We start from the raw sequence: 25,276 nt of genomic DNA, 5'->3' as shown, positions 1-25,276 counted from the left end.
CTATAGATGGAGCTACCCAATAATAATGGATGGTTAACACAAGTGTCTGCATTTATGCTTCGCACAGCAGGAGCTCTTGACATAAGGGGACTTCGTGACCTTAAAATATAAGGTCTAGTGCTCAGTATTTCAGACAGAAAGTTTTTTCTTGTTTGCACGTGGCCTCAGTAAGATGTTTAGTTGAGTTAAATGAACAAGGCTTGCGTTCATGTCCTCAAGACAGTTGTATTTACTAAGTAGGTCTTATGAGCAAGATATTTAGCATTGACGATATAACACCATATCCATGAAATTTGTGTTTGATTATACTCAACAACTGGCTTCAGCTGATGTGAGGCATCCATTATTAGTTTGGTTTTTCAGCCACTTCCTTATTATTAATGCCAAGAAATGTCAGAAACATATGTCATTAACCAAAGTATTGGACAAATTCAAATTTGACCTGATGGTGGAAAGTTAGTGGATCACAAAAGTTATTACAGCTCATCCTGAGGGGGACATGAGTGTTTGTACCAAATTTCATGGCAATCCATCCAATAGTTGTGGAGACATTTCATTTAAAGGCATAAAGGTGAGTCAGGGGATCACCAAAGTTATCAGAAATGATCCTCTGGGGAACGTGAATGTCTGTTCAAACTTTCATTCAATAGCTGTTGAGATATTTCAGTCTGGACCACTGACATTGCCATCCCATGAGTCACACACTGCAGGTGGTAAATCCACTTCATGTGTGTCCATGCAGGGAACTGCAGCTAAAACATATCTGCCACCCTGCAGTTTTGGTGACTTTATGTTTCCATCATAAGTGATGGATGACATGGTTGAGAAAATGAGATGGTTGGACATTCAAATGGTTTATGGAACACAGTCAGCAACCACGAGATGATCCCAAAACACTGTTCTCAACAAACCAAAACAGAGCTGTTGTTTCCTGAAAAGATGACATTGTTGTGTTTGCAAGCTTGACGAAATGAAATGGCATTCCTCCTATATCAGGATTTATAGACAGGCATTAAAGCAGACACACACACACACACACACACACACACACACACACACACACACACACACACTTTGCTTTTGGTTTCCCCGCTGGGAAGATAATTTCACTCTGATCTTTATTTCAGTTTGATGAGTTTGATGCACCTTCATAATTACAATCATTGCCCCCCTTAAAACATGTAGGGTGTTGACTGACAGCTCGCAGATCAATTCAGACTCTTATAGCAGCATGTCAATGAACCCCCGCAGGTTGCCTGTGAGGGGGCAGAGCTCTGTTTCAGCTTGTTCATTAAAGGCAAGAATTCATGCTGCAATTACCAGCAAAAAATAATTCCCACATTCACTTTGAGCGATTAATGCCTTAACTACAGCAAATGAGACCCTTGCAGCCTCTGATTGGTGCCTTATTTCCCACTGTTTGTCATCATGTTTAGATTTTGCAGACGTCATACGATTGCTTTATGGCACAAAACGGGAAGATGTCGCTGATCTAAAAGCTTCCACACTTTCGAGCAGAGAAGGATGACAAATTGGAAAAAAAAAAAAAATCAACATGTTTATCCTTTTTAGAAGCAAAGATCATCTTTATGACAGAGGGTTTATGAGAAACATGTTCTTAATTTTGAGACGCTGGCAATAAAACACCACTGCCAACTGGTGTGAGAGAGTGGTAAACATTGGTGGTGCCACATGCTTGCTGTAATGACACCTAAGTAGCACCATTATTTCGACTGAGGTACCACTAACTTCTGAAATGAACTCCTTCTGGAATTAAATGTGATTGTACACTATCGCAGACGGATGTTAAAAACGCTTCGTATTAGACTCAGATGAGGCCTCAGAGAGCAACAGACCTGTTTATGGATGACAGCAAGAAACTAGGGACGGAAAGGAGCTTCCTGGGCTGAAATTCCACAAGATTCATGCAGCAGAACTCAAAAACCCAAACATTTGACTTCCATCCCAGAGGAAGGTCATTCTGACATCCATCAAAGCTTCACCCACTGATAGTGAAGCCAGACCAGCAAAACACAAGGTATGCATGGTTGCATGGGAAACAAGGGTCGCTTCTGTGCATTGTTATCAGAAACATATATATTCCTCATGCTTGGAAGTGAATGACATAATCCTTGTCTCTTCACACTATGCACACTGATGCATGAGCGCATGATGACAGAGCAGCCATCTGACCAGCGACAAGCAGAGACACACTCTGCATGTTTACCACTTGTCCATTTGCAGAACTTCCAGAGGGAGCACACATATTTTCCAGTCTTCCTTTTTGATGAATTATGAGCTTTACAACTCCCTGTTGTCCACAGTTTGTTGCAAACACTTGCACATGCATACGTGCACTGTGCATCATTCACCCTGAGCATATACAGCACTATCTTATCTGAGAGCAGTGTGTCAGCTGTGACCAGCTCCATATCTGGGAGCCAACTGAGAGAGGCTGATTTTTATTGCATTTAACTGCACACTTCAGCTGAATGTCGACTGTATATGGTCTTCAACATGACCCAGCCTCCCTTAACAACATAAATTGTCTCAGGAAGGCGTCAATTCGCATCATTTTCATCCTCATCGAACCCCTTAGAGGGGGTCCCTCTGCTTCCCTTATGTTCCTCTACACATGTGTTCTGATTTTACCTTTAATTTGTCACCTGTCTTGTCAAGGGGCTCATGTTTCTGTGGCACTCAATAATGCTATTTGGTTTAATTCACAGCTGTGGTGGAGGAAGTACTCAGATCCTTTACTTAAGCAAGAGTACCAATACGACAGTGTAGAAATACTCCATTCCAAGTGAAGTAAAAGTACTTGTTCTGCGACTGATATTTTATTACATAGGACATTCAATTGTTAATACTGATGCATCAATGTGTAAGTTGCATTTTACTGTTGTAGCTGGATGAGGTGAAGCTCGTTTGAACTACTTTATATACAGGTAAGTAGTTGAGTCCAGTGGTTCCCAACCTAGGGGTGGGCCCCCTCCAAAGTGTCACACCATGGATCTGAGGGGTCGTGAGATGATTAATGGGGTAGGAAAGAAAGTACTGCTGCACAAATTTGTGTTCAGTTTTTTTGGGACGTGACATAATGGATCATTTGGATCATTTTACCTGTTTGGGCCTCTGAAACCATCTGAATCATTTAGAAGGGAAACAACATCATACAATAGACATCCCTAACCCTAAACACAGTATTTCTTAATCAAATCACAAGCCAAAGAGGGCTGGAGACCACTGGTTTAACCTTTAACTATTAGGCGTGTTTTATAAGCTTTTCATTATTTTCTATGTAAATTCTTAATCTGTAAAGTCATCAGTAACTAAAGCTGTCAAATAAACGTAGTGAAGTAAAAAAAGTAGGCTGTAAATGCAGCAAATTGCTGTTATGATAAATCATTGCAGCCATCGTAACAAACTGGTATTACAATGTACTTTTGCTTGTCTCAAATGGGCTCCACATAATGCAGCAGAGGGAAAGTCGTGTCTTCACGGACTCTTTGTGTTTTACGCCCTCATCCACTGACGCTCACAGATGATCTTTTCATTGGTTGCTTGTTGGTTGTTCAAGGTGAAGCCCGAGTGGGAGGAGGAGGAGGAGGAGGAGGAGGATTCCAGGAGCGGAGCAGTTCACTCCAGACTCAGAGCGCAAGAACGCGCAGAGTCAGCGAGGGGATCCACACGGACCTGCGGCGGATTCTCACTCTTATCATTTTGAGTTATTTACATTTTAGCTTCAACTTTTTTGCTCTTCTACAAACCCGTTCTTTCCAAACGAATCAACTCCTGACTGGATATGTGGGTGGAGGTTTCAAAGAGCATGCTCATCCTTCTCTCCTGCGTGCTGCTGGAACCCGTGAGTACATCTAACACACTTTTGACTTTTCTCATGACTCGCAACTTGGGCTCGTTTTCAAGTGTTCGTCAGTGGCTCGCCTAATGTGGCAACAAAGGAAGACCACGGAGACCTTTCAAGTAGGTCGTTGCCTGCAAGTATAAGCCGGCGTGCGCGCTGGTGCAGTCGTGGACGCAGGGCGCACCAGTGAGAGGCTGGATTCACTGGCCAGCATGTGTGGAGGGGCAGGGGAGGCTGTGGAGAGTTCACGGTGATGCACCAAGGACGTGTTTGGCTCTAATTTCTTCCTCATCCCGTCTTTTGTAATTAAAGACATTTTTTTAGAACAAACAACATATCAAGAATGACCTCCTCTCCCATCACCACAACACCAATCTCAAAACCTGCAGCTCTTTAAATGACATTCGGCACCAAAACAAAACAGTAGGCCTCCCTATGATTGGTTTTTTTTTTCCAGTGACATTCATGCGTCTTCATGTCCTCGCTGATCTCCTTTCTTGACTAAGGTCAATTGCCAGTCACGATGTGTGCGTTGGTCTCCCATGGCGAAGGCCTCCTGCGTCTGCCTCTGTATACTCTCTGGTCTCCAGCGTCCTTATCCACAAGTGTCTCCTGTAGAGAAGAATGTATGATTCATGCTGGAATTCAGTTGGAGGTCACAGCCCTTCAGAAGAGCATGGCAGGCTTTGACGTCTGCATTTCACATTTACATTTTACTCGCAGACAGCTGCAGGGTAGAAAATGAAGCAAAGGAAGTTATTGCTGGCAGGGAAGGTAGAAGTGATGATCATGACCATAATCATTATGACGGAGTGCAGGGAAGTTTTCTCCTGATACTCCAACTTGCATTGCTTAAGGCAGCGCTGATCCATCACTGACAACATCCTCCCCGATCACAGTCCAGAGGTGCACGGTGGGTGAAGTGACACAAGATGTGCTGCGTGGCCTGAGGAGCCAGATAAATCATAACCTAAATCGGGGAGTCACCCTGTGTGGGGGGAGAGGCTGGAGTCATATGGGCTCATTTTGTGGCTAACAATAGCCACGTACTACCAGTCTGATTAATGCCCACAGAGAGGAAACTCATCCACCTAAGTAACAGCAATAAATCTTCTGGTCCTGCAGAGGGTGTGTATGTTCTGCGGTGTGAACCCTCTGTGGATCCAGCTCCGTGTTGAACCAATTCATTGCAGAAGGTTCCCTCCATATCTTCCACGTGCAAATCTAAGGAATATGATGCATGAGTCACAGTCAAAAGATTGATTCTGTGTCTGCCGTGTGTGTCGGGTCGGAGAGATTAATGGCAGCTCATCTCAGGAAGACCCCGGTGAGAGAGAGGCAAGAGACGCGTTTGCCTTGAGATGTGAAGCACTGTGGAGAGAGCACATGCAGCATGACTCACTAATGGACAAATGATCCGTGACTGACACTTTCAAATGTCTCTGTGGCCTAAGAGATATGTAGAAAACATGTGTGAAATGTTCTCTTCGCAGGTGTTTTCAATGCAGAATCAGATGTGTGACATGATGAAGGAAATAGAGAGGGAGAGGGACGCGTGTGAGGCTCAGATTGAGAACAAAACGACAGGTACGTAGTTTTGTTGTGTGTGTGTGTGTGTGTGTGTGTGGGGGGGGGGGGTTTGACATGCCTTTATTGTCCTGGCAGCGCTTGTTCTGTTTTATCCGAAATTGCTTCATCCACAAGAAGGGTCTGATCGAAGTGACACAACAAGCTCTAAAGACAACAAAAGCTGTTCAAACCTCCCCTCTGGGTTTACATCACACCTTGCATGGTTGAACACTGTTTTCCAGCCCCGTGTCACATGTGCCTCGGTTCAGTTTTAAAAGCAAACTTTCCAATTGATCAAAATGTACCTTTCGTTTTCATTGAATGCTATTAAGAAACAGTGAGTGTGCAGTAGTGAAACTCACTTAGTTGATTTGCTGTGACAATTTATTGTTGATGAAGCTGGAATCACATGTTGCTAAGCGGGGTGTCGCGCACTCTTCAGCACGCGGCACATAATCATGTTCTACAGAGAGATATTTGTGCTTCGTTGAGCCTCTGTTTCCTCTTTGTGCAACTGAAACCTCCCTGATCCTAACTGCAGGTATCAAGAGACTCTGTTTTCTTTCACACAATAACAAAGTCATTCAACACTAATTATCTTTTTAATTTAGATATCATTCTTATTCCTATAGATTCCTGCAAAGGTAAATGCTGCCAAATTGTCAGGGCGATGGTGCAGATATCACCTGGCGAACAGATTATACAGAGTGATGAAATCCTGAGCAGGTCCGGATTCAAAAGTGCTGTGACCTGATTCTGCTTCCTGAGACCAAACAAGTCGCAGTGGTCTTTTGAATTCAAATAACAGAGTGTAACGAAGGACGGGGAGCGTCATGTTTTATTAGTCATGGTGGCAGCGTGTTAACTCGGGTCAGCCGCTGTTGTGAAGCCAGGGCTGTAACAACAGCTGACTTGAGCTACCACGTTTTGGCTGCCATGGGAACTCCAGTGCTCAACCTTCACCTGGAGCAGGTTGCCGTTAGTCACTGGAATGGAGTCATTTCACAACAGCTTTTTAGACATAACAGTTGTTCTATGTCGCTATCGTGGTACATGTGGTGTTTCCATGTTTGACAATTACAAACACTTCTTTTTTTTGTCCTCTCTCTCTCGGTCTCTCTGTCAGGTTGCAGTGGGACGTGGGACAAGATCACCTGCTGGCCCAGTGCCGATGTTGGAGAGGTGGTCACCATCCCTTGCCCCAAATATCTCTCCTACTTCTCCAGGGACATTCATACACGTAATAATCAAGTTTATAGAACAGGTTGTGTGTGTGTGTGTGTGTGTGTGTGTGTGTGTAGACATGTATTACTCATGTTGAGGGGACATAAATCTGTTTACACGGTCACATTGTGGGGACAAGACAAAAGTCCCCATACTGCAAATGATTACATTTTAGGATGAGGGTTGAATTTCCCCTCAGCTTATCTTACCTTGTATTGACAAAGGACCAAATAACACGAGGATCGATTAATGTGAAAAGGGGTACATACTGACAAACCCACAGAGAATTTGCACTCATTTCTGCAGTTCTCTCACAGCTCTGTGGAACATTTTAACATCTTGTAGCTCATTGTTTTGGTTTTATGGCCCACAACTTTACTGTTTTGGTTCACTCTCACCTCTCGTTTCCAGCCACAGGCAGCTGTTTTCAGCGTAAAAGCTCTAAAAATGTCCGGTACGCTACCTGCTCAGACCAACAGACTTTAGCTGGTGAACATAGCGGAGCATTTAGCTGCTAAAAAGCCAGATATTCCCCTCAGTATGTCAGTGTTGTGTTTATAGCTTGTTGACAATACTTACTTAATCAAAACAGGGACAAACCGATATGTAATGATACTCATCTCCCTGATCATCTGTCCTGAAACACAATAATGTAAATATACTTTCTTTGAAATTGGAAAATTATGAGTCTCCCTTTAATTGTGACGGATTAGTTCTGTACACAAGGCTAAGCACATGAAGATATTTTTAATTCTTAAACAGCCTATAAATGTTACACCAAGGATTATTATATATCTTATTATGCCGATCTTGTAGCTCCACATCCTTGAGTCTAAGATTAACCTGAAATGTAATGTAAAGGAAGTTCCAATGTTCCAAACATCCCCTGTTGTTGAGTCTTTGTCAGTATCATCACGCGCCATATTTGAGACCAGAAATAGGAATTATGAAGTACACTGAGCATCCTAGCAGCTCATGATGTCATTCTGGCCCGTGACCACCTGTTGTTTCTCCCTTTCCTGACACCCCATGTCATATATTACAAAGAATACGGTAAAACTCCAAACACATGGCACAGCTGACTCACAAAAAGATAAACAACTTCTCATCCCGGCACTACCCCCCCCCCCCCCCATCAAAGACACACTCTGTTTATTTGTCCTCTTTTAATCAATGAGAAGCCTCCCAGGAAACTAATTATGACCACTCACTTGAGAGTTTATTGGCTGAATCGCAGTGCGTTTGTACAGCAGTATCTGAGGTTATTCCCCTCTGAGTTTCCCGTATACCTCCATGTACCATTAATTACCACACTGAGTTGAGTTGTTTATTTGTATTCAGCTGGCAGAGAGGCCTCAAATTCGACTGGGAGCCTTGAGAAATGCTCCTATACTGGAGTTGTATATGTATATAGTATACTGCAGCTTGAAATTAGCTTGTAAAAACACAGGTATAGTTCTTTGATAAGCTGCTACTTCTCAATGGATCAGGATGGCTATGCACTCAAACCCAAAGAGAATTGTGCAAACTTGTCAGTTATTCAGCTCTACAGAGCTTTTTAGCCTGTTAAGCTTTTTTAGCCTATTGTTTTGATTTTTCGGCCCACAAACTCTCACTTCATGAACCTTTTTTCAGCAGAAAAATCAAAGTTAAAGTTAAAGTTAAGCCAAGGTAAACCAAGTGTATGCGACCTGGCCAGCACCAAATGGCTAACAGACAAAGTTAATAACTATCTACTGTAGCAGAGTGAAGCATTTAGCAGCTAAAGTGCCAGATGTGTTGCTTTATGTTAGCAGGATGCATATAACAGTTTGCTAACACGTTCGCTTTATCAATAACGTGCCAATATGTCAATATGCCCGATATACCTGTCTTTTGGTCAGATGTATGACACCTTCAGCTTCACAAACTCAACCCATAGATCTTCCATCACCTTTGCTGTAATTTGAACAGGTGAAAAGTGAGAAGCTGTGTGATTGCAGTGCTTTTACACATGTGAGTGGCTCTGCAGACATGGCGAGGGGGCTCCTGCCGCTGCAATCCAGCCAGTATTTTCTCCGTCATATCGAGGACATGAGAGGGACTCAAACCGAGGATTTATCATCAGCATGTGACGGCTCAGTGCAGGGGAGAAGGGTTTTTCTGGGAAGCTGTGATGTGACCCAGATGGGAGATGGTGTGACCCGAGAGAGGAAACCCCTCCAGGGAAAAGAGAGGGGACAGATGAAGAATCACCAGATTTGTGGGGTTGAAGGCAGAAGAGGTATATTTCACTGTCATGTCAAAGGTTCACAGGATCAGCAGGCCCCCACTGTGCAGGGACCAGGATTAAGCAAAGGGGCCTTCAAAGAAAGAGAAGGGATTATAAATGACCTGTGCTGCACTGATATGCTTGATATCAATTATGCAGTAAATCAGCAAATCATTGCAGGTCTCTGCAGGTTAAACCTACTCAGCTCTCAGGTCATGTAAGGAGGACTTAATTAAGGGATGATGAATGGTCTGGGATTCTGTGCTTTGTAAATGACTGCTGCAGTCGGGTGAGAACCTTGTATCTCCAAATGTGAGCATTACAGGAACTAAGAAAAACAGCCTTGTTTGTGTAGGTTGACCACTGTACATATTGCAGTTTATTCATTATATTTTTACAATTTGCAGAACCCCGAGAGGTTAGAGAAATATTGTGTATATGTTTCTAGACGTTGCCATTTTTGTGAATGTATTACAGTGTCAGAAAAAAGTAAATTTAGCTTCTTTTCACTGTCAGTCAATTGCGAAAGACTCAAGTTATTGACACATTGATTTTATAAGCCTCGCACACAAAAAAACAAGCATTGCGAAACATGGCACCACAGAGATTCAGCGCCAAGTCATAAATTTAGTTGAGATAGAGTTTGCTATTCTCATGAACTCTTTACCTAGTAGGTCTAACTCAAACACACAGTCATTCATCTCTTTCAATAACACCCTCTCTGCAAGCTCAGAGTGACAGAGTGCCTGGCTGTCAATGGTTTCACATCCATGCCATAATACTCAGTTGAGCTGAAGTTAATCATTGCGCGCTAATATGAATCTTCCTCCAAGATATAATTAGGAAGGATAAAGCATTTGACTATACAACATTGACAGGATAAAAAAAAAAGCCTCGAAATTAAAACAATGATGGGGTGATTAACTCGTTTGAGCTCTCCTCGTTGTCGTGCATGACACTGAAAATCCTTGCAGTCATGTTTTGGGGGATGATGAAAGCATTCTTCTGGCAATCCCTCAAACAAGCCAAATCCAGCGGTGGCATGGGCTGAAACAGCAGGGGCTTATCATCGCCTTTGTGTCTTGTCATGTTGTTTGGGCGAGCTAAGCCTCCGTCTTCTCTGCAATACGCCACTCAGGTATTTGTGAGCTGACCATATTTTAATGCCAAATACATTCTAAGACTTTGGATTGTTGGTCATTTCCCAACTCGGTCTTGATTTGATAGTGGCTGTGGAGCGATACGGTTGGGAAATGTGAGGAATGTCCTACATTTAGATTTCTACAGCAGTAATCAGTGCAAGGATTAATTTGTCGCCAACACACGCAGCTTCCTTTCTTCATTGACTGGAAAGGAGATGAGGAAATGCTGCAAAAAATGTTACACAATAAGAGACTGAACAAAATGACAGAGATGTCAATCTGTGCTTCTTACGACTGGTTACAGGATTAGGTATGCCTCATGAAGGTTGTAAGAAGGGTTTCCAATCTAATTAATGATCAGTGACTCATCTGAACATTGAAGCATTTCCTTCCTGTTAGTCAGGAAACACTCCTAATCTATAGCTCTACATTGTGCCCAACATCTGCACATGCAGCACTTTTAAAGGAAGCTATATGATCTCATAGTAAAATGGCTTTTTCAAAGGATTTCGATACGCAAAGTGTGTGTTATTGTTGTTTGCGCTCTGGTCCATTTCACACTTAGCTACTGAGTTACGGAAATAACTTATTTTGGCCAATTTCCTAAAAAACATGGTACAAAAAACTCTGAGCTCTTCCGAGCTGTAGTTGACTACACAGAGCTCTACTCTGCTCCTCTAATGTTCTCGCAGATGAAAGTGCCCTGTCCTCTTTTTATGGTCAGTCTAATGTACTCGGACCTTTCACTTCTGCCCCCATGGGCAGGCCAGAGTAAAAATATCTCTCTGCTTGACTGTTGGCTGTGTGTTCAGCCTGAGAATAAATAAGAAGCAGATGGAGGCAAATACACATGGGAACCGTCTTGGCATCTCTGAGCCAGAGGGACGACTGATCCCCTTCAGTCATTCCTTCCATTTCCTTTTACATTTTGGGTGCATTCCAGTGAGACACATACATCTCAGGGTGACATAATTAAGTGTGAGTAAATGTAAGAGAACCTTTTCCTTCTGGCTCATAACCAATAACAATAATACAATGCAATACATTACACATTGAATCTGCCACAGGAATTTGTTGTATTCTTATAATGTAATGTTGTAATGTTGAATATTCCCCCTGTCCCTCTGCTCATTAGGTAACCTGTCAAAGACCTGCACTGTGGATGGCTGGACCCCAATCAGCATAGACTCCTACATAATGGACTGTGGATACAATCCCAACAGCACCACGGATGATAATACGTCGGTATGGCAACCAGGATTTATGTGTGTTTCTATATGTGGCTGTTTCACGTTGTATTTGCTTTGTTAAGATTTAATAAAGTTTTCTTAAAAAAGCAACCAGGGTTACGAAAATCCTCCAGCCCCACGTTGCTACTGCTGCTGGGGTTCAATGCCAAGTGTTTTCAGTGAGTGTAACTGAATGTGTCTTCACAGGGAGAATTCTTCAATGCTATCAAAGTGGGTTACACCATTGGTCACAGCGTGTCGCTTGTTTCTCTGACGATCGCCATCATCATACTGTGTCTCTTTCGGTAAGGAGATCAGTCAGAATGCTACTTAATGTCCCTGGGTAAAGACAATTAAACACCTTTTTCCATCATTTAGAGTGATAAAACCCTGTCGATCTCTCATTTCACACCATACTTCCTGCATTTTATAGAGGTTTTACAGTGTTTTTCACACTGTAATGTGACTGCCAGATTTTGTGGGACGAGACGTCCAAATCTGTTGGTGCAACATTTCTCAAACAAAGCCGTCAACAGCAAGCAGCCATAAAGTCAGACCATTAAGACGGGCAGTTGTTGTTCACAGCATGTTCCCTTTTGACCTTCAGTCCTGGGGTTGCAGAGAAAACGTGTGTGTGTGTGTGTGTGTTGGCATGACACAGCTGAGATCATTAGAATAAGTTTAAGTGGCTGGTGTGTGTGGCTTCTAATAAACAACTCAGTCTGTTCAGTGTTTGCATTTGAAGTGTTTGTGTGTTACGGGCTAAACAACAAGGGATGTGTTTACTCCTTAATAGCATGCCAATGGTTTGGACTCACACAGGATGTGAGCAGTGTTTGCTGTTTATGTTCGGCTGCAGACACCATGTTCAGGCAGCTGGTTGGTGCTGTGTGTCATTGCACCCGTCCTGCTGGGATAACTCGCCTGATGGGTTTACACAATTCACCCCCAGTCATAACCTCACCGGGAAGGCATTTGTTTGAGAACACCCAGAAGAGAGGATTTACATTAGGGACATTTTCTCTGCAAAACCCCCTGATTTGTTCTTGTTTACCTCTGTGCAGAATGTCAAGTCAGGGTTTTTCATATTTGGAACACTACATACATATAAAGTATGAAACACGCAGATAGCTTTTCTTGACAGGAGCACATTACAAGGCAATAGCCGTGTACAGTTAGTGTCGTCCTCGGCTAAAATACACATTCTTTCTGTGAATGTTTGCCCCTGTAAATTAAGTCAGTGAAGTTTCTGGTGAATATTTTCTTGATATTTATTCCGATTGCATGATTTGGTGTCATAAACACACACTTCATCAGATGATTTTCGGGATAGGTCATGTAAACAGTTCATTTGAGATCTTTAATCAGAGGGTATTCGTTGAGAGAATTGTGCATGTTGCTTTTCCTTCTCGATTTGAAACATCTAACTGTTTGTTCGTGGTTTTTTTTTTTACAGGAAGCTGCACTGCACTAGAAACTACATCCACATGCATCTGTTTGTGTCTTTCATACTGAAAGCTGTGGCAGTTTTCATCAAGGACGTGGGTCTGTATGACGTCTGGGAGACAGACAATTGCCAGTCCACTGTGAGTACGCTGCACGCTCTGTGCTCCTGATGGCTCCCGTCTCACTCGCCAACATGTCCATTCTATTAGCCAAGTCGCTCATGTTATTGATTTTCTTCCCGGCATAATCAGAAGTCCTGCATCATAGATCAAGTTACCTCATCCATCTGATTCACGAGCAGCTGCTAGTTTCTGTCCTTAGATGAAGCAAACTGCATCTATTTAATCACTCACTCAGACTTTACCGACTTTAATGCTTTGTCTCAGAGTTTACTTAACATCCGAGCACTCAAGGCCTTGTGGGTGTAGCACTGTTTGCCAAGTCCCTTCCACTCCTGAGACGACGTTTTTTTTCATTCATCTGTCCAGCAGGATGTTGTGAGAGTTCCTGTTTGCACATAACATTAAGCCTGAACATTCAGTGTTTTGATATCTAGTTTTAATCCCTTCGTCCCGACAACATGATCATATCAACAATATGAAAACGCTGTAAGTGCTATGTTAAGATAAGGAGTTGGATAAGCTACTGTACTGGGTACAGTTTCATATAATAAGTCTATTTTATTATCTTATTTGATTGATCAAGTCACCAACGTCAGCGTCTCAGATCTTGCTCCAGCTGAATCCACAGCTTTATTACCATAGAGGATTAGATCAGCCGACTGTAAATCACCTGCTTTACTATCTCTTAAGTGCTGATTGTTAATGGCTGAGTTTAGATATTTCCTCCTCAGGGTACACAGACTGTCCTGGTCCAAACACAGCTGCAAACCATCCCAACTGTTTCTAAACTCTGCATTAAAAAAGAAAAAAAAAACATTTGTAGAAAGCAACACATTAAAGGGGAACTCCTCCAATTTTACACATCAAGATCAGTTTACTCATCATGAAGGGCACGACTTCCTCATTCAAAACCTCATTCAATATCACATTGGCATTTGTAAAAACACAAATTCCTAAAAATCCAGCCCAAAACCTTATGTTGTTAGCCCATTCATTTTGTGCAGACATGCATGGTAAAACTTTTGAAAATAACAATGTTTATCGGATCTTTTAACAGCATTTTATGAGCACCGTTTCCCGTAAGTCCTAGACCACCTCGGTTTTAACGTCTTCAGCTCAACAGGACAATGTAGATGTTTTTATATAGCAGAGATTACAACTAAAAAGTTGGAAAAAGTACATGAGAAGAAAGCGTTGGTTGATATCATGTATATGGAAGAAATGTTATAATGATGCAAGTGCGCATGCTGCTAACAAAGTAGTCATTTGTTAAGATCCCAGAGATTTCAGCTTCTAATAGCAAGTGCTCTAGTAGATACTTATATGTCTTATAATATGAATAGTTAACCAGAGGAAGAAGTCAGTGTGCCTCTCGCCATGTGTCTTTAATGTTGCACCTACTGAGACCCCTGCAACAGTATCTTCCCATGGTACCATGAGGGGCTTTAGATATGAAAATTAACATGAATCTCAAACACACTTTGATTGCAAATTGAATTAGTCTTGCAGTCATAGCCCTTATGATCAGCACACCCATAAGGTAACCCCTGTAGAATTTCATCTAATTATATCATGCTCATATTAATTGTGATGGAGACGGTCTCCTCGCTGCCGCTTCTGATAAGTGACTTGTGTTAAGTGAGCCATCAATACTCATTTTAGACTCATTTACTAAAAACAGTCTGTGTAGCCTCATCCACTGGCAACAAAATATGTCTTCATCATTTGAATTGTAATGGAATTGCGTTTATCTGCATTTACTGGCAATGCAATTAGCCACTAACATCCTGGTTCTCCTGCAGGTGGGCTGCAAGGCAGTGGTGGTCTTCTTCCAGTATGGGATCATGGCGAGTTTCTTCTGGCTGCTGGTGGAGGGCCTCTATCTCCACACTCTGTTAGCCGTGTCCTTCTTCTCTGAGAGGAAGTACTTCTGGTGGTACATCCTGATTGGTTGGGGTATGTGCCAGCCTCTTTGCCGCGTGTCGATGAATGCAGACAGCTCACATGAGGAGATTTGACCCATCCATTTGTCTGAAGTGGCGGCCAGAATCGAGTCACAATCACCAGGCAACCTGAATGCCTGTTTTGTCTTTACTTCAACAGCCACAACATACATGATCATATGTAAATGAATTTATAAGTGAGGTTTGATACATCCACAGGAAAGTGCTGTGCCTTCCCATCTGCATATGAATGAGTCCTGCTGGCAGTTTTAGATCAGCAGCAGCAGGCAGCTGCCACTCTGCTCTCGTTGTTATAATTCAGTCTAAGAGTTCTACTTTTGATGCTTTTGATTGGAAAATAGCTTTTAACAAATTCATGCGTCTTTGGCAGAAGTGATTTGTGAATACATAGAATTCCTCCCTGAACGAAGAGATCAGAAATTGAGTTGAACTGAAATTTTAATGGAGGGATACATTTGGCAACAAGGATGCTTTTTTGGCAGTTCCTATCAAAATACATATATTCATCCAGAAGTATTGGCTGAGCCCGTCCCCAAATTTGTGATGTTCTTTTTTCCATCACATCAATAAAGTAACTCTATAAATAGGTCAGAAATGTTGTGTCTGCCAGCAGGAAAATGGAAACAAGCCTGTGACTTTCCTGCAGATACCCAGGATGAGCCAATATTGGCACAGAGCATATGCGATTCAGTTGAAAATGATAAGCATACCCAAAATGCAATATTACTTTAGCTATAAAATCATTCAGAAGATTAGCAGTGTACACAGGCTCAAGGCTCACTGTGGTGTTTGTTTGAGCACAGTGGACACAATTAATAGTTTTTCTCTGTGACATAGAGGTTATTTTAATGTTGAAATAACTCACAGCAAATTCTGTTTCTGGTTTGCAGGGGCTCCAACCATCTTTATCTCAGCATGGGTGATTACAAAGGCTTATTTAAACGATCCTGGGTGAGTGAGCCATTCGTCTTTGCTTTAATCTTGTTGTTAATTGAAGTTACTTATCAGTACACAACTGATTTAAAATGGTCACTTTTGCAGATGCAGATACACGTTTACACACTCAAAAATAAAAATACCATCTAGGTTAGTGTGGTGATTAATGGCTGGCCTTAGTGGAGGTCTGTGGTAAACTATTAATCTGCAACACGCAAAGTAATTACCTCAGACAAGAGCAGAGCGTTTCATGGCTACACTACCCTACAAAGCCATAATAGAGTAACCACTTCAAAATGAGTTAAGACCAGACATTTTTTAAATGTGTTTTATCGTATAAGAATTATTACATGAGGCCTATTACATTAGTATGAGTGAGATAGCCACAGCTAGCCTTAACTAAATGTACCTACAGTTTCCTGCCTGCTTCCTCTAAATGACAAATTAGTTTTGAATGTCTGACATGTTGGTAATACAGCATTGGATCCCACATAAATGAGGCAGTAGCTAAACCCCATCATGATGGAGACAAAATAGATAAACACCAGCAGCCAGCCTTTGCCTAAAGATAACTAGCCTAGCTTAGCAGAGTAAGTTAGCACCACAGCCTCTGACTACTGGAATTCATGTAATTCAGTGTGGTTAAGTTACTTTGAAATCACATATTGAAATATAATATAATAACTATAGATGAATTAATTATAGTAGGTCATTAGTTCAAATGGACAAGAGAGCTGAAAGAGCTTGTTTTATTTGTAGATACTGTGTTTCTCCTGCAGCCTTTAAAGATTGTCAGGTAGGGTGCAGAATAAGATGCTACAACTTAACCTGTTGCACCTGTTGTTTGGCCACCTTGCCTCAAACACCTCAAATCTTGTTTCCCCTTCTTCACTGTGTCTGCCAGTTCAAGGGTTTGTTTTATCTTAATTCGTTTTTTTTCTATACTGCAAGAATTTGTTTGTATTTACTCTCTTTATCTCGTTTGACAGATGCTGGGAGACAATCGATGATAGGCCATGGTGGATCATCAAAACCCCTATTTTAGTCGCCATACTTGTGAGTCACGGTGCCTCTTCATGAGTAACGTTTCATACACAGCTCTGCATAATTCAGTCACAGTAACCAGTCTCTTGCTCTGTCTGCAGGTGAACTTTTTCCTTTTCATCTGCATAATCCGGATTTTGCGACAGAAGATGAATTGCCCTGACATCGGAAGAAAGGAATCCAATCAGTACTCGTAGGTTTTCAGTGCAGAATGTCAACATCTCTATCATAGCATGGTCATTTCTTATCAGGTGACAGTGAATAAATGATTTTTGTTATGTTGTTGGTGAACACAAGCCGTGTCCTTACTTTTTCATTTTTCCACTTTTTTTTTTAGGAGACTGGCTAAATCCACTCTGTTGTTGATACCTCTCTTTGGCATAAACTACATCATCTTTGCCTTCATCCCTGACCACATCCACCCACAAGTGAGGATGGTGTTCGATCTTATCCTGGGGTCATTTCAGGTAACCTCTCGTAACAGCTCTCATAAAGGCGTTAGGGAGTCTGTCGGCAACGTTACAACTTTCCAAAGAAGCAGCACTACTTACTGGTGAAATAAAAAGGGATTTTATGTGCCAAATCCTTCTTTTGTCTAATACAGCATTGCTGTGTTTTGGGCAAAACTTGTGCCACAAATAGGAAACAGAGGTGGAAGTCCTTTGATTCAGTAACATGAAAACGGCTTGGTAACATGAAGACAGTTTGTCCGATTGAGCAAGTGAATGGTTTATTTAGCTGACATGTTTAATTTTGTATGCTTGAGTAATGAGGCTGCTGATTTACGGAGTATTAATTGAATGTGCACGCCGAGAGCCAAGTGCAATGATGGAAACCTAGCGCTGGAAAGTATTCTTAATTTATAACCGTTTTTAGCTCAGACTGATATCTCCTGGGAACATTTCCCAGAGATCCAAATGATGAACCTCCTGTCTGAGCCTGAAGTTGGTCATAATCTTTCCATCATTATTCACACACAAACATGTTTCCCCAGCTGTACTATCGCACTGGTATGTCTTTTCAACATCAGCTCTTATTGGGCGGTATGTTTTATCTGCTTCTCTCTTCTTCAGGGATTTGTTGTTGCAGTTTTGTACTGCTTTATGAACGGAGAGGTGAGTCAATTCAAAGAGCTCTCTAAGATGTTTACTCTCCTTTTATGTCACTATATCTCTCTCTCCCCCTGCTATTTGCCATACCCTCGTTAACACCCCCTTTCCACCCTGTTTGTCCATCTCCTCGTTTCCCCTGCAGGTACAAGCGGAGATTAAGCGCAAGTGGCGTAGATGGATGCTGCAGAGGTTCCTGGGTGCTGACACTAAGTACCAGCAGCCCTCCATGGGCAGCAACGGCAACAACTGCAGCACCCAGATCACCATGTTTACCAAATGCAGCCCTACAACACGCCGGGCATCCGAATGTCACGAGCACCTCTCTGCCATATGAAACCCATCTAAAGTTAACCCCCCTCTTTGCTTTTATCGCTATGTGTTGAATATATGGCTCACATGCGCTGTTGCAATGCAGTCGATATTTGTTACTCAAGGTCAATTTGACATTTTAGTAGTGAAACTGATATCTGTTCATTGTACCTTTCTCCATTACCTGCTGAAAATGACAAGCGATGAGCGTGTTTCCTGCCAGGGTGTAAAGGCATCTGTAACCTCTTTCGAAAGACAACACCTGTTTCGTGAATGGGTTAAATAATTACCTGTACATGAAGAATTCATTCCCCCAAAAAACAACAAGAGCAAAGAACATTTTCTCAGGCTGTTCTAATGTAGCTTTGATCAGGAACTCTCATTGTACCAGAGGTTGACCGCACGCACTGGCAGCTATCTGATATTAACATAAAGGCCAGTGTCACACTGATGTGTAGATAGGCAAGTGGTTTCATTCATACTATAGTGTAAAGCTATTGAAAATCAAGTATTTTATAAGTAACACTCGTCAGAATACTGCAGGGAGAAGGACCTTCATGACCACTATGTGAATTAAAGGGAAATGGAGCTCTTAGCCAGCGTTTTCCATCTGATGTTAAGCAATAGATGGATAGAGGCAGGGACGAACTATAAGAAGCAAGATGTTTATTAAAAGGGTGTGTTACACAAGGGGACTCCAAGCACTTAACCTAATGGCCCATGTTGCTTAGGGTACCAGTGGTAACAACATTAATGACATTGTCAGGCTGTCATGAACAGTAGTCACTGAGGAGGAATCTATAGCATAACCAGCACACTGGACGTTCCTTTCTATGACAGTTTTATATGGGGCATACACTCTGCTGAATTACTGCCGGATAACATTCCAGAGGAGACTAAAGCTCCCGCTTGTGAAATGTATCTGAGATTACAAAGGCTTTTAGTTTTGTTTGAGTGCACAATCGCTCAGCAGACGTTCATTTTTACTATTTCTGCAACTAATGGACCAGATGTATTCCATTATTAGTCCACAGTACACAACATTGTGAATAAATATGTGGCAACAGTGATTAACTTCCATTAACTGGATTGCATGGACAATTCATTTCATTGCATTGATTGTTATTTTTATATTCTATTCTATTCTATATGTACAGATTAAATATATATATGTTATTGTACCATACGGTTTTTTAATCCATGCTAATGGCTCTGTGGATGGCATCGTCGGTCAGTCGGCTCACCACTTTGGTTCAGACTGAAATATATCAACAACTATTGGATTGATTGCCATCAAATTCTGTACCAGCATTTATGGTCCCCAGAGGAAGAATCCAATGACTGTGATGATCCTCTGATTTTTTATCTATCCAACAGCAGGTCAAAGTTTCCACTTATCTAGCGAAATATGTCATCATCCACAAGATGGATTTTTTTTTTTCTTTACAGACGTTCATTATTCCCAGTAGATGGATCCTAATAACTCCTCTAGCCCCACCATGAGGTTCACATTTGTGGTTTTGAGTAAAATGTCAAAATTCAGTTGACATTCATGTTCCAATCATTGTACCCTCTAAACATCAGCATCTTAGCATTAAACCCAAAGCACTGCCTCACACAGACGCTAGCTTGGCTGTAGATTCTTATTCTTGTTTGATGTAATAGGATTTATCAAGCTCAATGATTAATCAATTAATCTCTCTTTCTCTGTTTAATAATGTTTTCAAACAAGTGACCTGCTCAAATAAGACTTTTTCAGACATCAATACGTGCAGGCAGTGACTGTGTCACGTTTCATGTGGGAGTCATGTTGAACTTTGATGTTTACTTCCCCTTCTTGTTGTACTATCTTGTGTAAAAGTGAAACTAACTGTAAGTACCTCAGACTAACTGTCCCACACAGCTGTTGTATATAATGTGAAACTGTAAATACGGCTAAAGAATTGGTTCATGATGTGTTTTGTGGTGATGACTTATAGTGCTCTCAGGTGTCAACTGGAAATCGATGTTTACATTTAAAAACTCTACGTTCCTCGCTCATGCTATTTGCATGTCAATAAAGTGTCTCTTATTTGTTGCCATGTAAATTCTGTGTAAATATGGTGTACTGTACAGTGTGTGGAATCAGCTGTAAAGATGTCATTGAACAAAATGTCAGATGAAGATGAATAAAACCATTTTCACTGTGGACAGAAGGCCTTTCTGCGTCGTTCCAACTAAAAGTGAGACTCGTCACTGAAAGCAATACAATCAACCTTTATTTTATTTCTGCTTTAAATAAAACAAACAGGTGATAAAGGACATTTATGAAATAATATAACAAAAAACAAACAGATGTACAAATCAACATTTTAGCTTTTTATAAAATAATTTTGGTGTGACATACGAGCTCATGTTGTTCACCTCTCCCCGCACTTAGACTTAGCATGTGTCTGTCTCCCCCTGCTGTAAAACACAAGATAAAACAATTTGATGCTGATTTCACAACACTTTTTCATCTTCCTTCAGTTGTTACCCTGAAATATTCTGTACCCTAAGCTTATTTGGGGCCAATGCCCATGACGGGTACACTCATTTACTTCAACGCTAATGTTGCATCATTAGCCTCGTGGCGCCGACACTTTAGTTGAGTTATAACTTGGTGAGACGCAGAGTGTTGAGACGCACTGGAAGAATAGTGGATCCCGCCGCATAGCTAATCTCTCGCAAAATCCCATTCCAGCACTTCTCTGGCTCATCATACCTGTGGGAAACACAGAACATACATATGTTAGTGTTTGATGCCCTTATAGCATCAGAAGATATAATACAGTAATGTCATTCATCTGCAGGGAATGATTTGACATGAAAGGGACTTTGTGGTGTTGCTCCATTAATTACAGGGATTACCCTAACCCTCCATTTTAGACCCTAATGAACTGTATGTATATGTATGTATTGAAATAGACCTTTTCCACAGAATACATTTTAACTTGTCATAGCAGGAAAAGCACATTAATAATTATGGTTCAGTTCCATTTGGATGTGCCAGTATGATGTTATAGTGAGCCAATGTGCACGCTACCAGGACCCTGGAAGTGGAACTGGAACGCAGCCATATATTATAAGTCTGGTGTTATTCTATATTTTTCTTATTGGCAACAAATCACATGAAAAAAACAAAACCAACAATGCATTAGTCTGTCTCCCAAAACTTTACCCTGCCCCTTTGCTCCCACTATAGATGTAAATCTTTAAAATGTTGTTTTATTTTAAAAAAAAACAAAACTGAGTAATATCCTGAAACAGATTGGGGGGGTCTTTCAGCTGTGAATTAGTACACATGTGGTGATCAATTGAGTATGAAAGGAGCTTCCTCTGTGGAGCTCTATGGCACAGAGGAATATGCTACATCAGGCTTTGGCCAACAGGCATTACTTGTTGGTATCAATTAATTGTTGGTTTTGGTCTTTAGTGAGATTTGTTGACAATTAGAAAATCCCGTAATATCACCAGACTTATTCTTGATGGTTATTAATTAAAGCTGTGCCTTTCCTGCTATGAGGTGAAAAGGGTCATTTGTTTGGGCAAAGTCTATTAGGTGACTATTTCATCTTAATGAGTGTGACATTTACATTTTTCAAAATTGTTCATTTCAAAAATTGAAACCAAGTCATGGTGGTATTGTGTCATTTTAATCTCTCAGTAAAACTCAGAAACCACCAAAATATCACGTTTTCACCACATACTAAATACATTGAACTGTATAACGTTAAATAAAATACGTAAGTGAAAATTGTTGGGTGTTTATTTCAGCCATTGTGATCACATTATAATCACTCATCAAGCATATTGAGGGAATGAATGGGGCTCTCACCTCCAGACGTCAGTCATCTCTGTTGGGACGGGCTCCTCACTGGTTTCACTGGGCATCATGGCAAAGCCCCCCAAAGCGTACAGGAAACCTCCCGTCGAGATCAGATTGAGAGAGCTACGCTCCTGAGGGAACTCTGTGAATTCAGACCACCTGGAGCACAACAGGAAAATAACACACACACACACACACACACACACACACATACACACGGGGGAAGTGATGCTGGTGTTAAATAAGCTGCTATATTACTGTATGATACCTACAGCAGAACAACAGAGTGCTATTTTATGACCTAATGATCTGCTATTCACGCTCGGTGAGTCATTTCACGACTGTGGACAGATGCTTCACCTCATAACCATGAGATAAAGTCATATAAAAAACAGTTGTCTCACTTGTTGGTGGCAATGTCGTAGACCTCTACAGTGCTGGTGAGGCCTGTGTCCGTGACCCCCGTCACCACGAAGATCTGGTCTTTGTGGACGGTGATACCAAACAGGGAGCGGGCCGTCTTCAGAGGAGCCAGGTCCTTCCACTCAAACTTAGTGGGGTTGTAGACACAGACTCTTCTCATGCATTTCCTGCATAAAACATTTAATACTGAGGTGTAACTAAGTGGTAAAATAGCATACAGTTTCAAGAGAAAAGAAGAGTCCCACATACTTGCTTTTAGACTTTCCTCCAATGACATAGATAAGACCTTTGTGTGATACGGTTCCATGGCCATACACTTCATAAGGCAGGGGGTCAGACTCTCCCCACTTGAACGACCTGTGGACCAAAGAGAGAATATGTCATCATTAATTATAGACGATAAAGGTGAATCTACAGCAACAATTATGGAAACGCTCAGGAATTCAAGGAGCCAAAAATAATTTATCTCCAAATATGGTAATTTTAAATTTTTCCGATGAACTTCATGATTAAGTTAAGTTTTTTAGACTTAATAAACCAATTAAAAAAACCAAATGAAACAGCTGAAAAATGCATAGTCACAAAGCTGCGAATAGGGCTGTTTTTCATGACATTTTGGAGATAGATGGTTTTCACAGGACAGAGATGAAATACTCCTTTCATGTGGTATCAATTGCTATATCTATGGAAATATATGCCTTTAATGTGACACTTTGTTGCGTTGACTTCATAACTATTTGAAAGTACTAAAAGGAGGCTTGATTAGTGAACAATAGGATATATTTCCAGAAAAGACTTCCCTTGAAATAGCTGAGATAGGATACAAAATTGACTATCATGAGTAAAGTTCCACATTACATTTGGTATCCACACTTACTGTCTGTCATAGATCATGACTGAGTCCAGGGTGTGCTCGCCTTCCTTCAGTTCCTTTCCTCCAACGACAAAAATGGAGTTTTCAGCTTCAGTCAGGCCAAACAGACAGCGGGGGCTGGGTTGTGAGGGCATCCCTAACCATTCTGAACTTACTGGGTCAAACTGGGGATGAAAACAGCAACATGTGAAAACACTGATATGTGAGGAATGAGAGGCACAAGAATTCAGCATTTTGTAGAAGCAGGTTTAAAACATTCTTTGTGTTTTACAGGAAGAGAAATGAAGAGAAAAGTGTTTCTACTGATGGTCTTCAGGACTCATACACTACCTGTAAGAAGTAAGAGCTAAATGGTTCATCTTTGTCCTCCTCATTGTAGAGAAGTCCTCCGACGACAAACACCTGGTTCTGATTGGTCACCACGCTGCAGTGGTTCTTGGGGATTTCTGTAGACTGTGAGACCACAAAGCATTCATTTCTTACCGGTTCATAGGCCACAGTCCCTGTGTCACTGATCATAAGTATAAGGTCCAACTCAAACATCCCAAAGCGAGGGTTGTTGTTGAGTATACCCGGCAGGTACCCTTCCTCCTCATCGTCCTCCTCCTCACTTCCTTCTCCCCCCTTTGCCCCATCACTGCCGGGCTTCCTGAGATTTGGGAGACACCCTTTGTGAGCATCCTTGACGAGATCCAGGTCCTTCTTGATCTCCTGGCTGAACCGGATATACTGGTGACGCTCTACTTTCTCTTTGAAGTAATCCAAAGGTATGAGCCTGAAACGGACGCAGTGCAACAGCTCTGGCAGGTCCTTAACGCGGTTTGTGTCATCATGTCTGACCCAGTCCATCAGGGATTCAAACACCAGCTCCTCCCGCTCAACATTGAGGGCGTCTGAGGTGATGATGATGGCCAGCTCACTTGGGCCTAGCTGCAGGAAATCCTGGTCCCTGACAACAACCTGGTAGCGCTCACAGATGAACTCCCTGGCATTCAGAGCAAGCCTGGGACAATCCAGCAGCAGTCCCAGCCTGAAGATAGCCAAGCAGTTTCCCAACACCAGCTTCTCTTGGAGGTAGGACACACATACAGAGAAGATGGAGGGGATCTGGTACATGTTAGCAATCATGAAGATATCCTGGACATTCTGTTCTGTCAGATTAATGTCAGAGGTGTATAAATAGCGCAGTATCATCCCCATAACACCTGGCTCCACATCTTTAAGGACAATCTCACGCTTCTTGCTCTCCTCCAGGTCAGACAGGAACATGGCCTTGAAGAAGGGGCTGCTGGCTGCCAAAACCAAGCGGTGGCAGGGAAACTCCTTGTCCTGAATTTTGAGGACACAGTCCACAAACTTGTCATTCTCCAAGAGGTCACAAAGTCCGTCCTGAAGCAGAGTCTGTTGGTACATGCGAGGCTGCTCCACCGGGTCTATAGTCAGGGCAGCCATTTTGTTCGGTCTCCTGGTCCTGGTTGGGTTTCGTTCCTTACTCCCCACAACAGAGCAGGACTGTCAGTGTTCACAGGGCTGCTCAGATTGCTGTGGATAGTCTTCACGGGTTGGTTGGCCGGTGGCTGCAGCTGTCCCTGGCTGTCAGTCGCTCTGTAAATCAGGGATATTTATAGACAGGACCCTCACAAAGCTGAGGAATCCATTTTGGTGGACAGGAAAGAGGACCTATCCACTCCTGCACCACACGAACAGCTGAATGACTAAGCTCGGTGACAGCGTGTTAAATCCAGCAGAACATCTCACCAGGCGGCCTGACTGGCTCTTATTACTTTGATATTTTCACACACTTTTTCAAAGTTGTTTTTATCTCTGTAATCCAATATTGACTTGAATAGTGAAAGTGAATACACAGGCTACACTGACACTGAGTAGTACCATATTACATGTACATGTGGAGGTACAGG

The 25,276-nt window shown here is 41.9% G+C and overlaps 2 protein-coding genes across 4 annotated transcripts; one reads left to right on the top strand and one right to left on the bottom strand.

Annotated features, from left to right (window-relative positions):
• The first annotated feature begins 5,376 nt into the window (after window positions 1-5,376).
• On the top strand, window positions 5,377-18,238 carry LOC139296124 (vasoactive intestinal polypeptide receptor-like). The gene is made up of 12 exons (XM_070918432.1): window positions 5,377-5,452; window positions 6,561-6,674; window positions 11,187-11,296; window positions 11,488-11,585; window positions 12,737-12,866; window positions 14,651-14,804; window positions 15,703-15,763; window positions 16,738-16,804; window positions 16,894-16,985; window positions 17,130-17,259; window positions 17,866-17,907; window positions 18,047-18,238. The coding sequence occupies exons 1-12, from the start codon at window positions 5,380-5,382 to the stop codon at window positions 18,236-18,238; spliced, it is 1,263 nt and encodes a 420-aa protein (XP_070774533.1). The 5' UTR covers window positions 5,377-5,379.
• Window positions 18,239-20,510: 2,272 nt separating this feature from the next.
• LOC139296237 (kelch-like protein 40a) lies at window positions 20,511-24,809 on the bottom strand. 3 transcript variants are annotated; one of them, XM_070918596.1, is made up of 6 exons: window positions 23,677-24,809; window positions 23,361-23,552; window positions 22,733-22,840; window positions 22,465-22,650; window positions 22,070-22,219; window positions 20,511-20,956 (listed from the first exon to the last, which is right to left on the bottom strand). In XM_070918596.1, exons 1-6 carry the CDS (start codon window positions 24,807-24,809, stop codon window positions 20,845-20,847), a joined length of 1,881 nt encoding a protein of 626 aa, XP_070774697.1. In that variant the 3' UTR covers window positions 20,511-20,844. The 3 variants fall into 3 exon arrangements, with proteins under 3 accessions (XP_070774697.1, XP_070774698.1, XP_070774700.1); XM_070918597.1 differs by having other exon boundaries at window positions 23,683-24,809; XM_070918599.1 differs by having other exon boundaries at window positions 23,361-23,521; window positions 23,688-24,809.
• Window positions 24,810-25,276: the final 467 nt, after the last annotated feature.

Source organism: Enoplosus armatus, chromosome 14, assembly GCF_043641665.1.
Source record: "Enoplosus armatus isolate fEnoArm2 chromosome 14, fEnoArm2.hap1, whole genome shotgun sequence".
In the NCBI taxonomy this organism is placed as follows: Eukaryota; Metazoa; Chordata; class Actinopteri; order Centrarchiformes; family Enoplosidae; genus Enoplosus; species Enoplosus armatus.
This window is presented reverse-complemented; position numbering and strand designations above follow the sequence as displayed.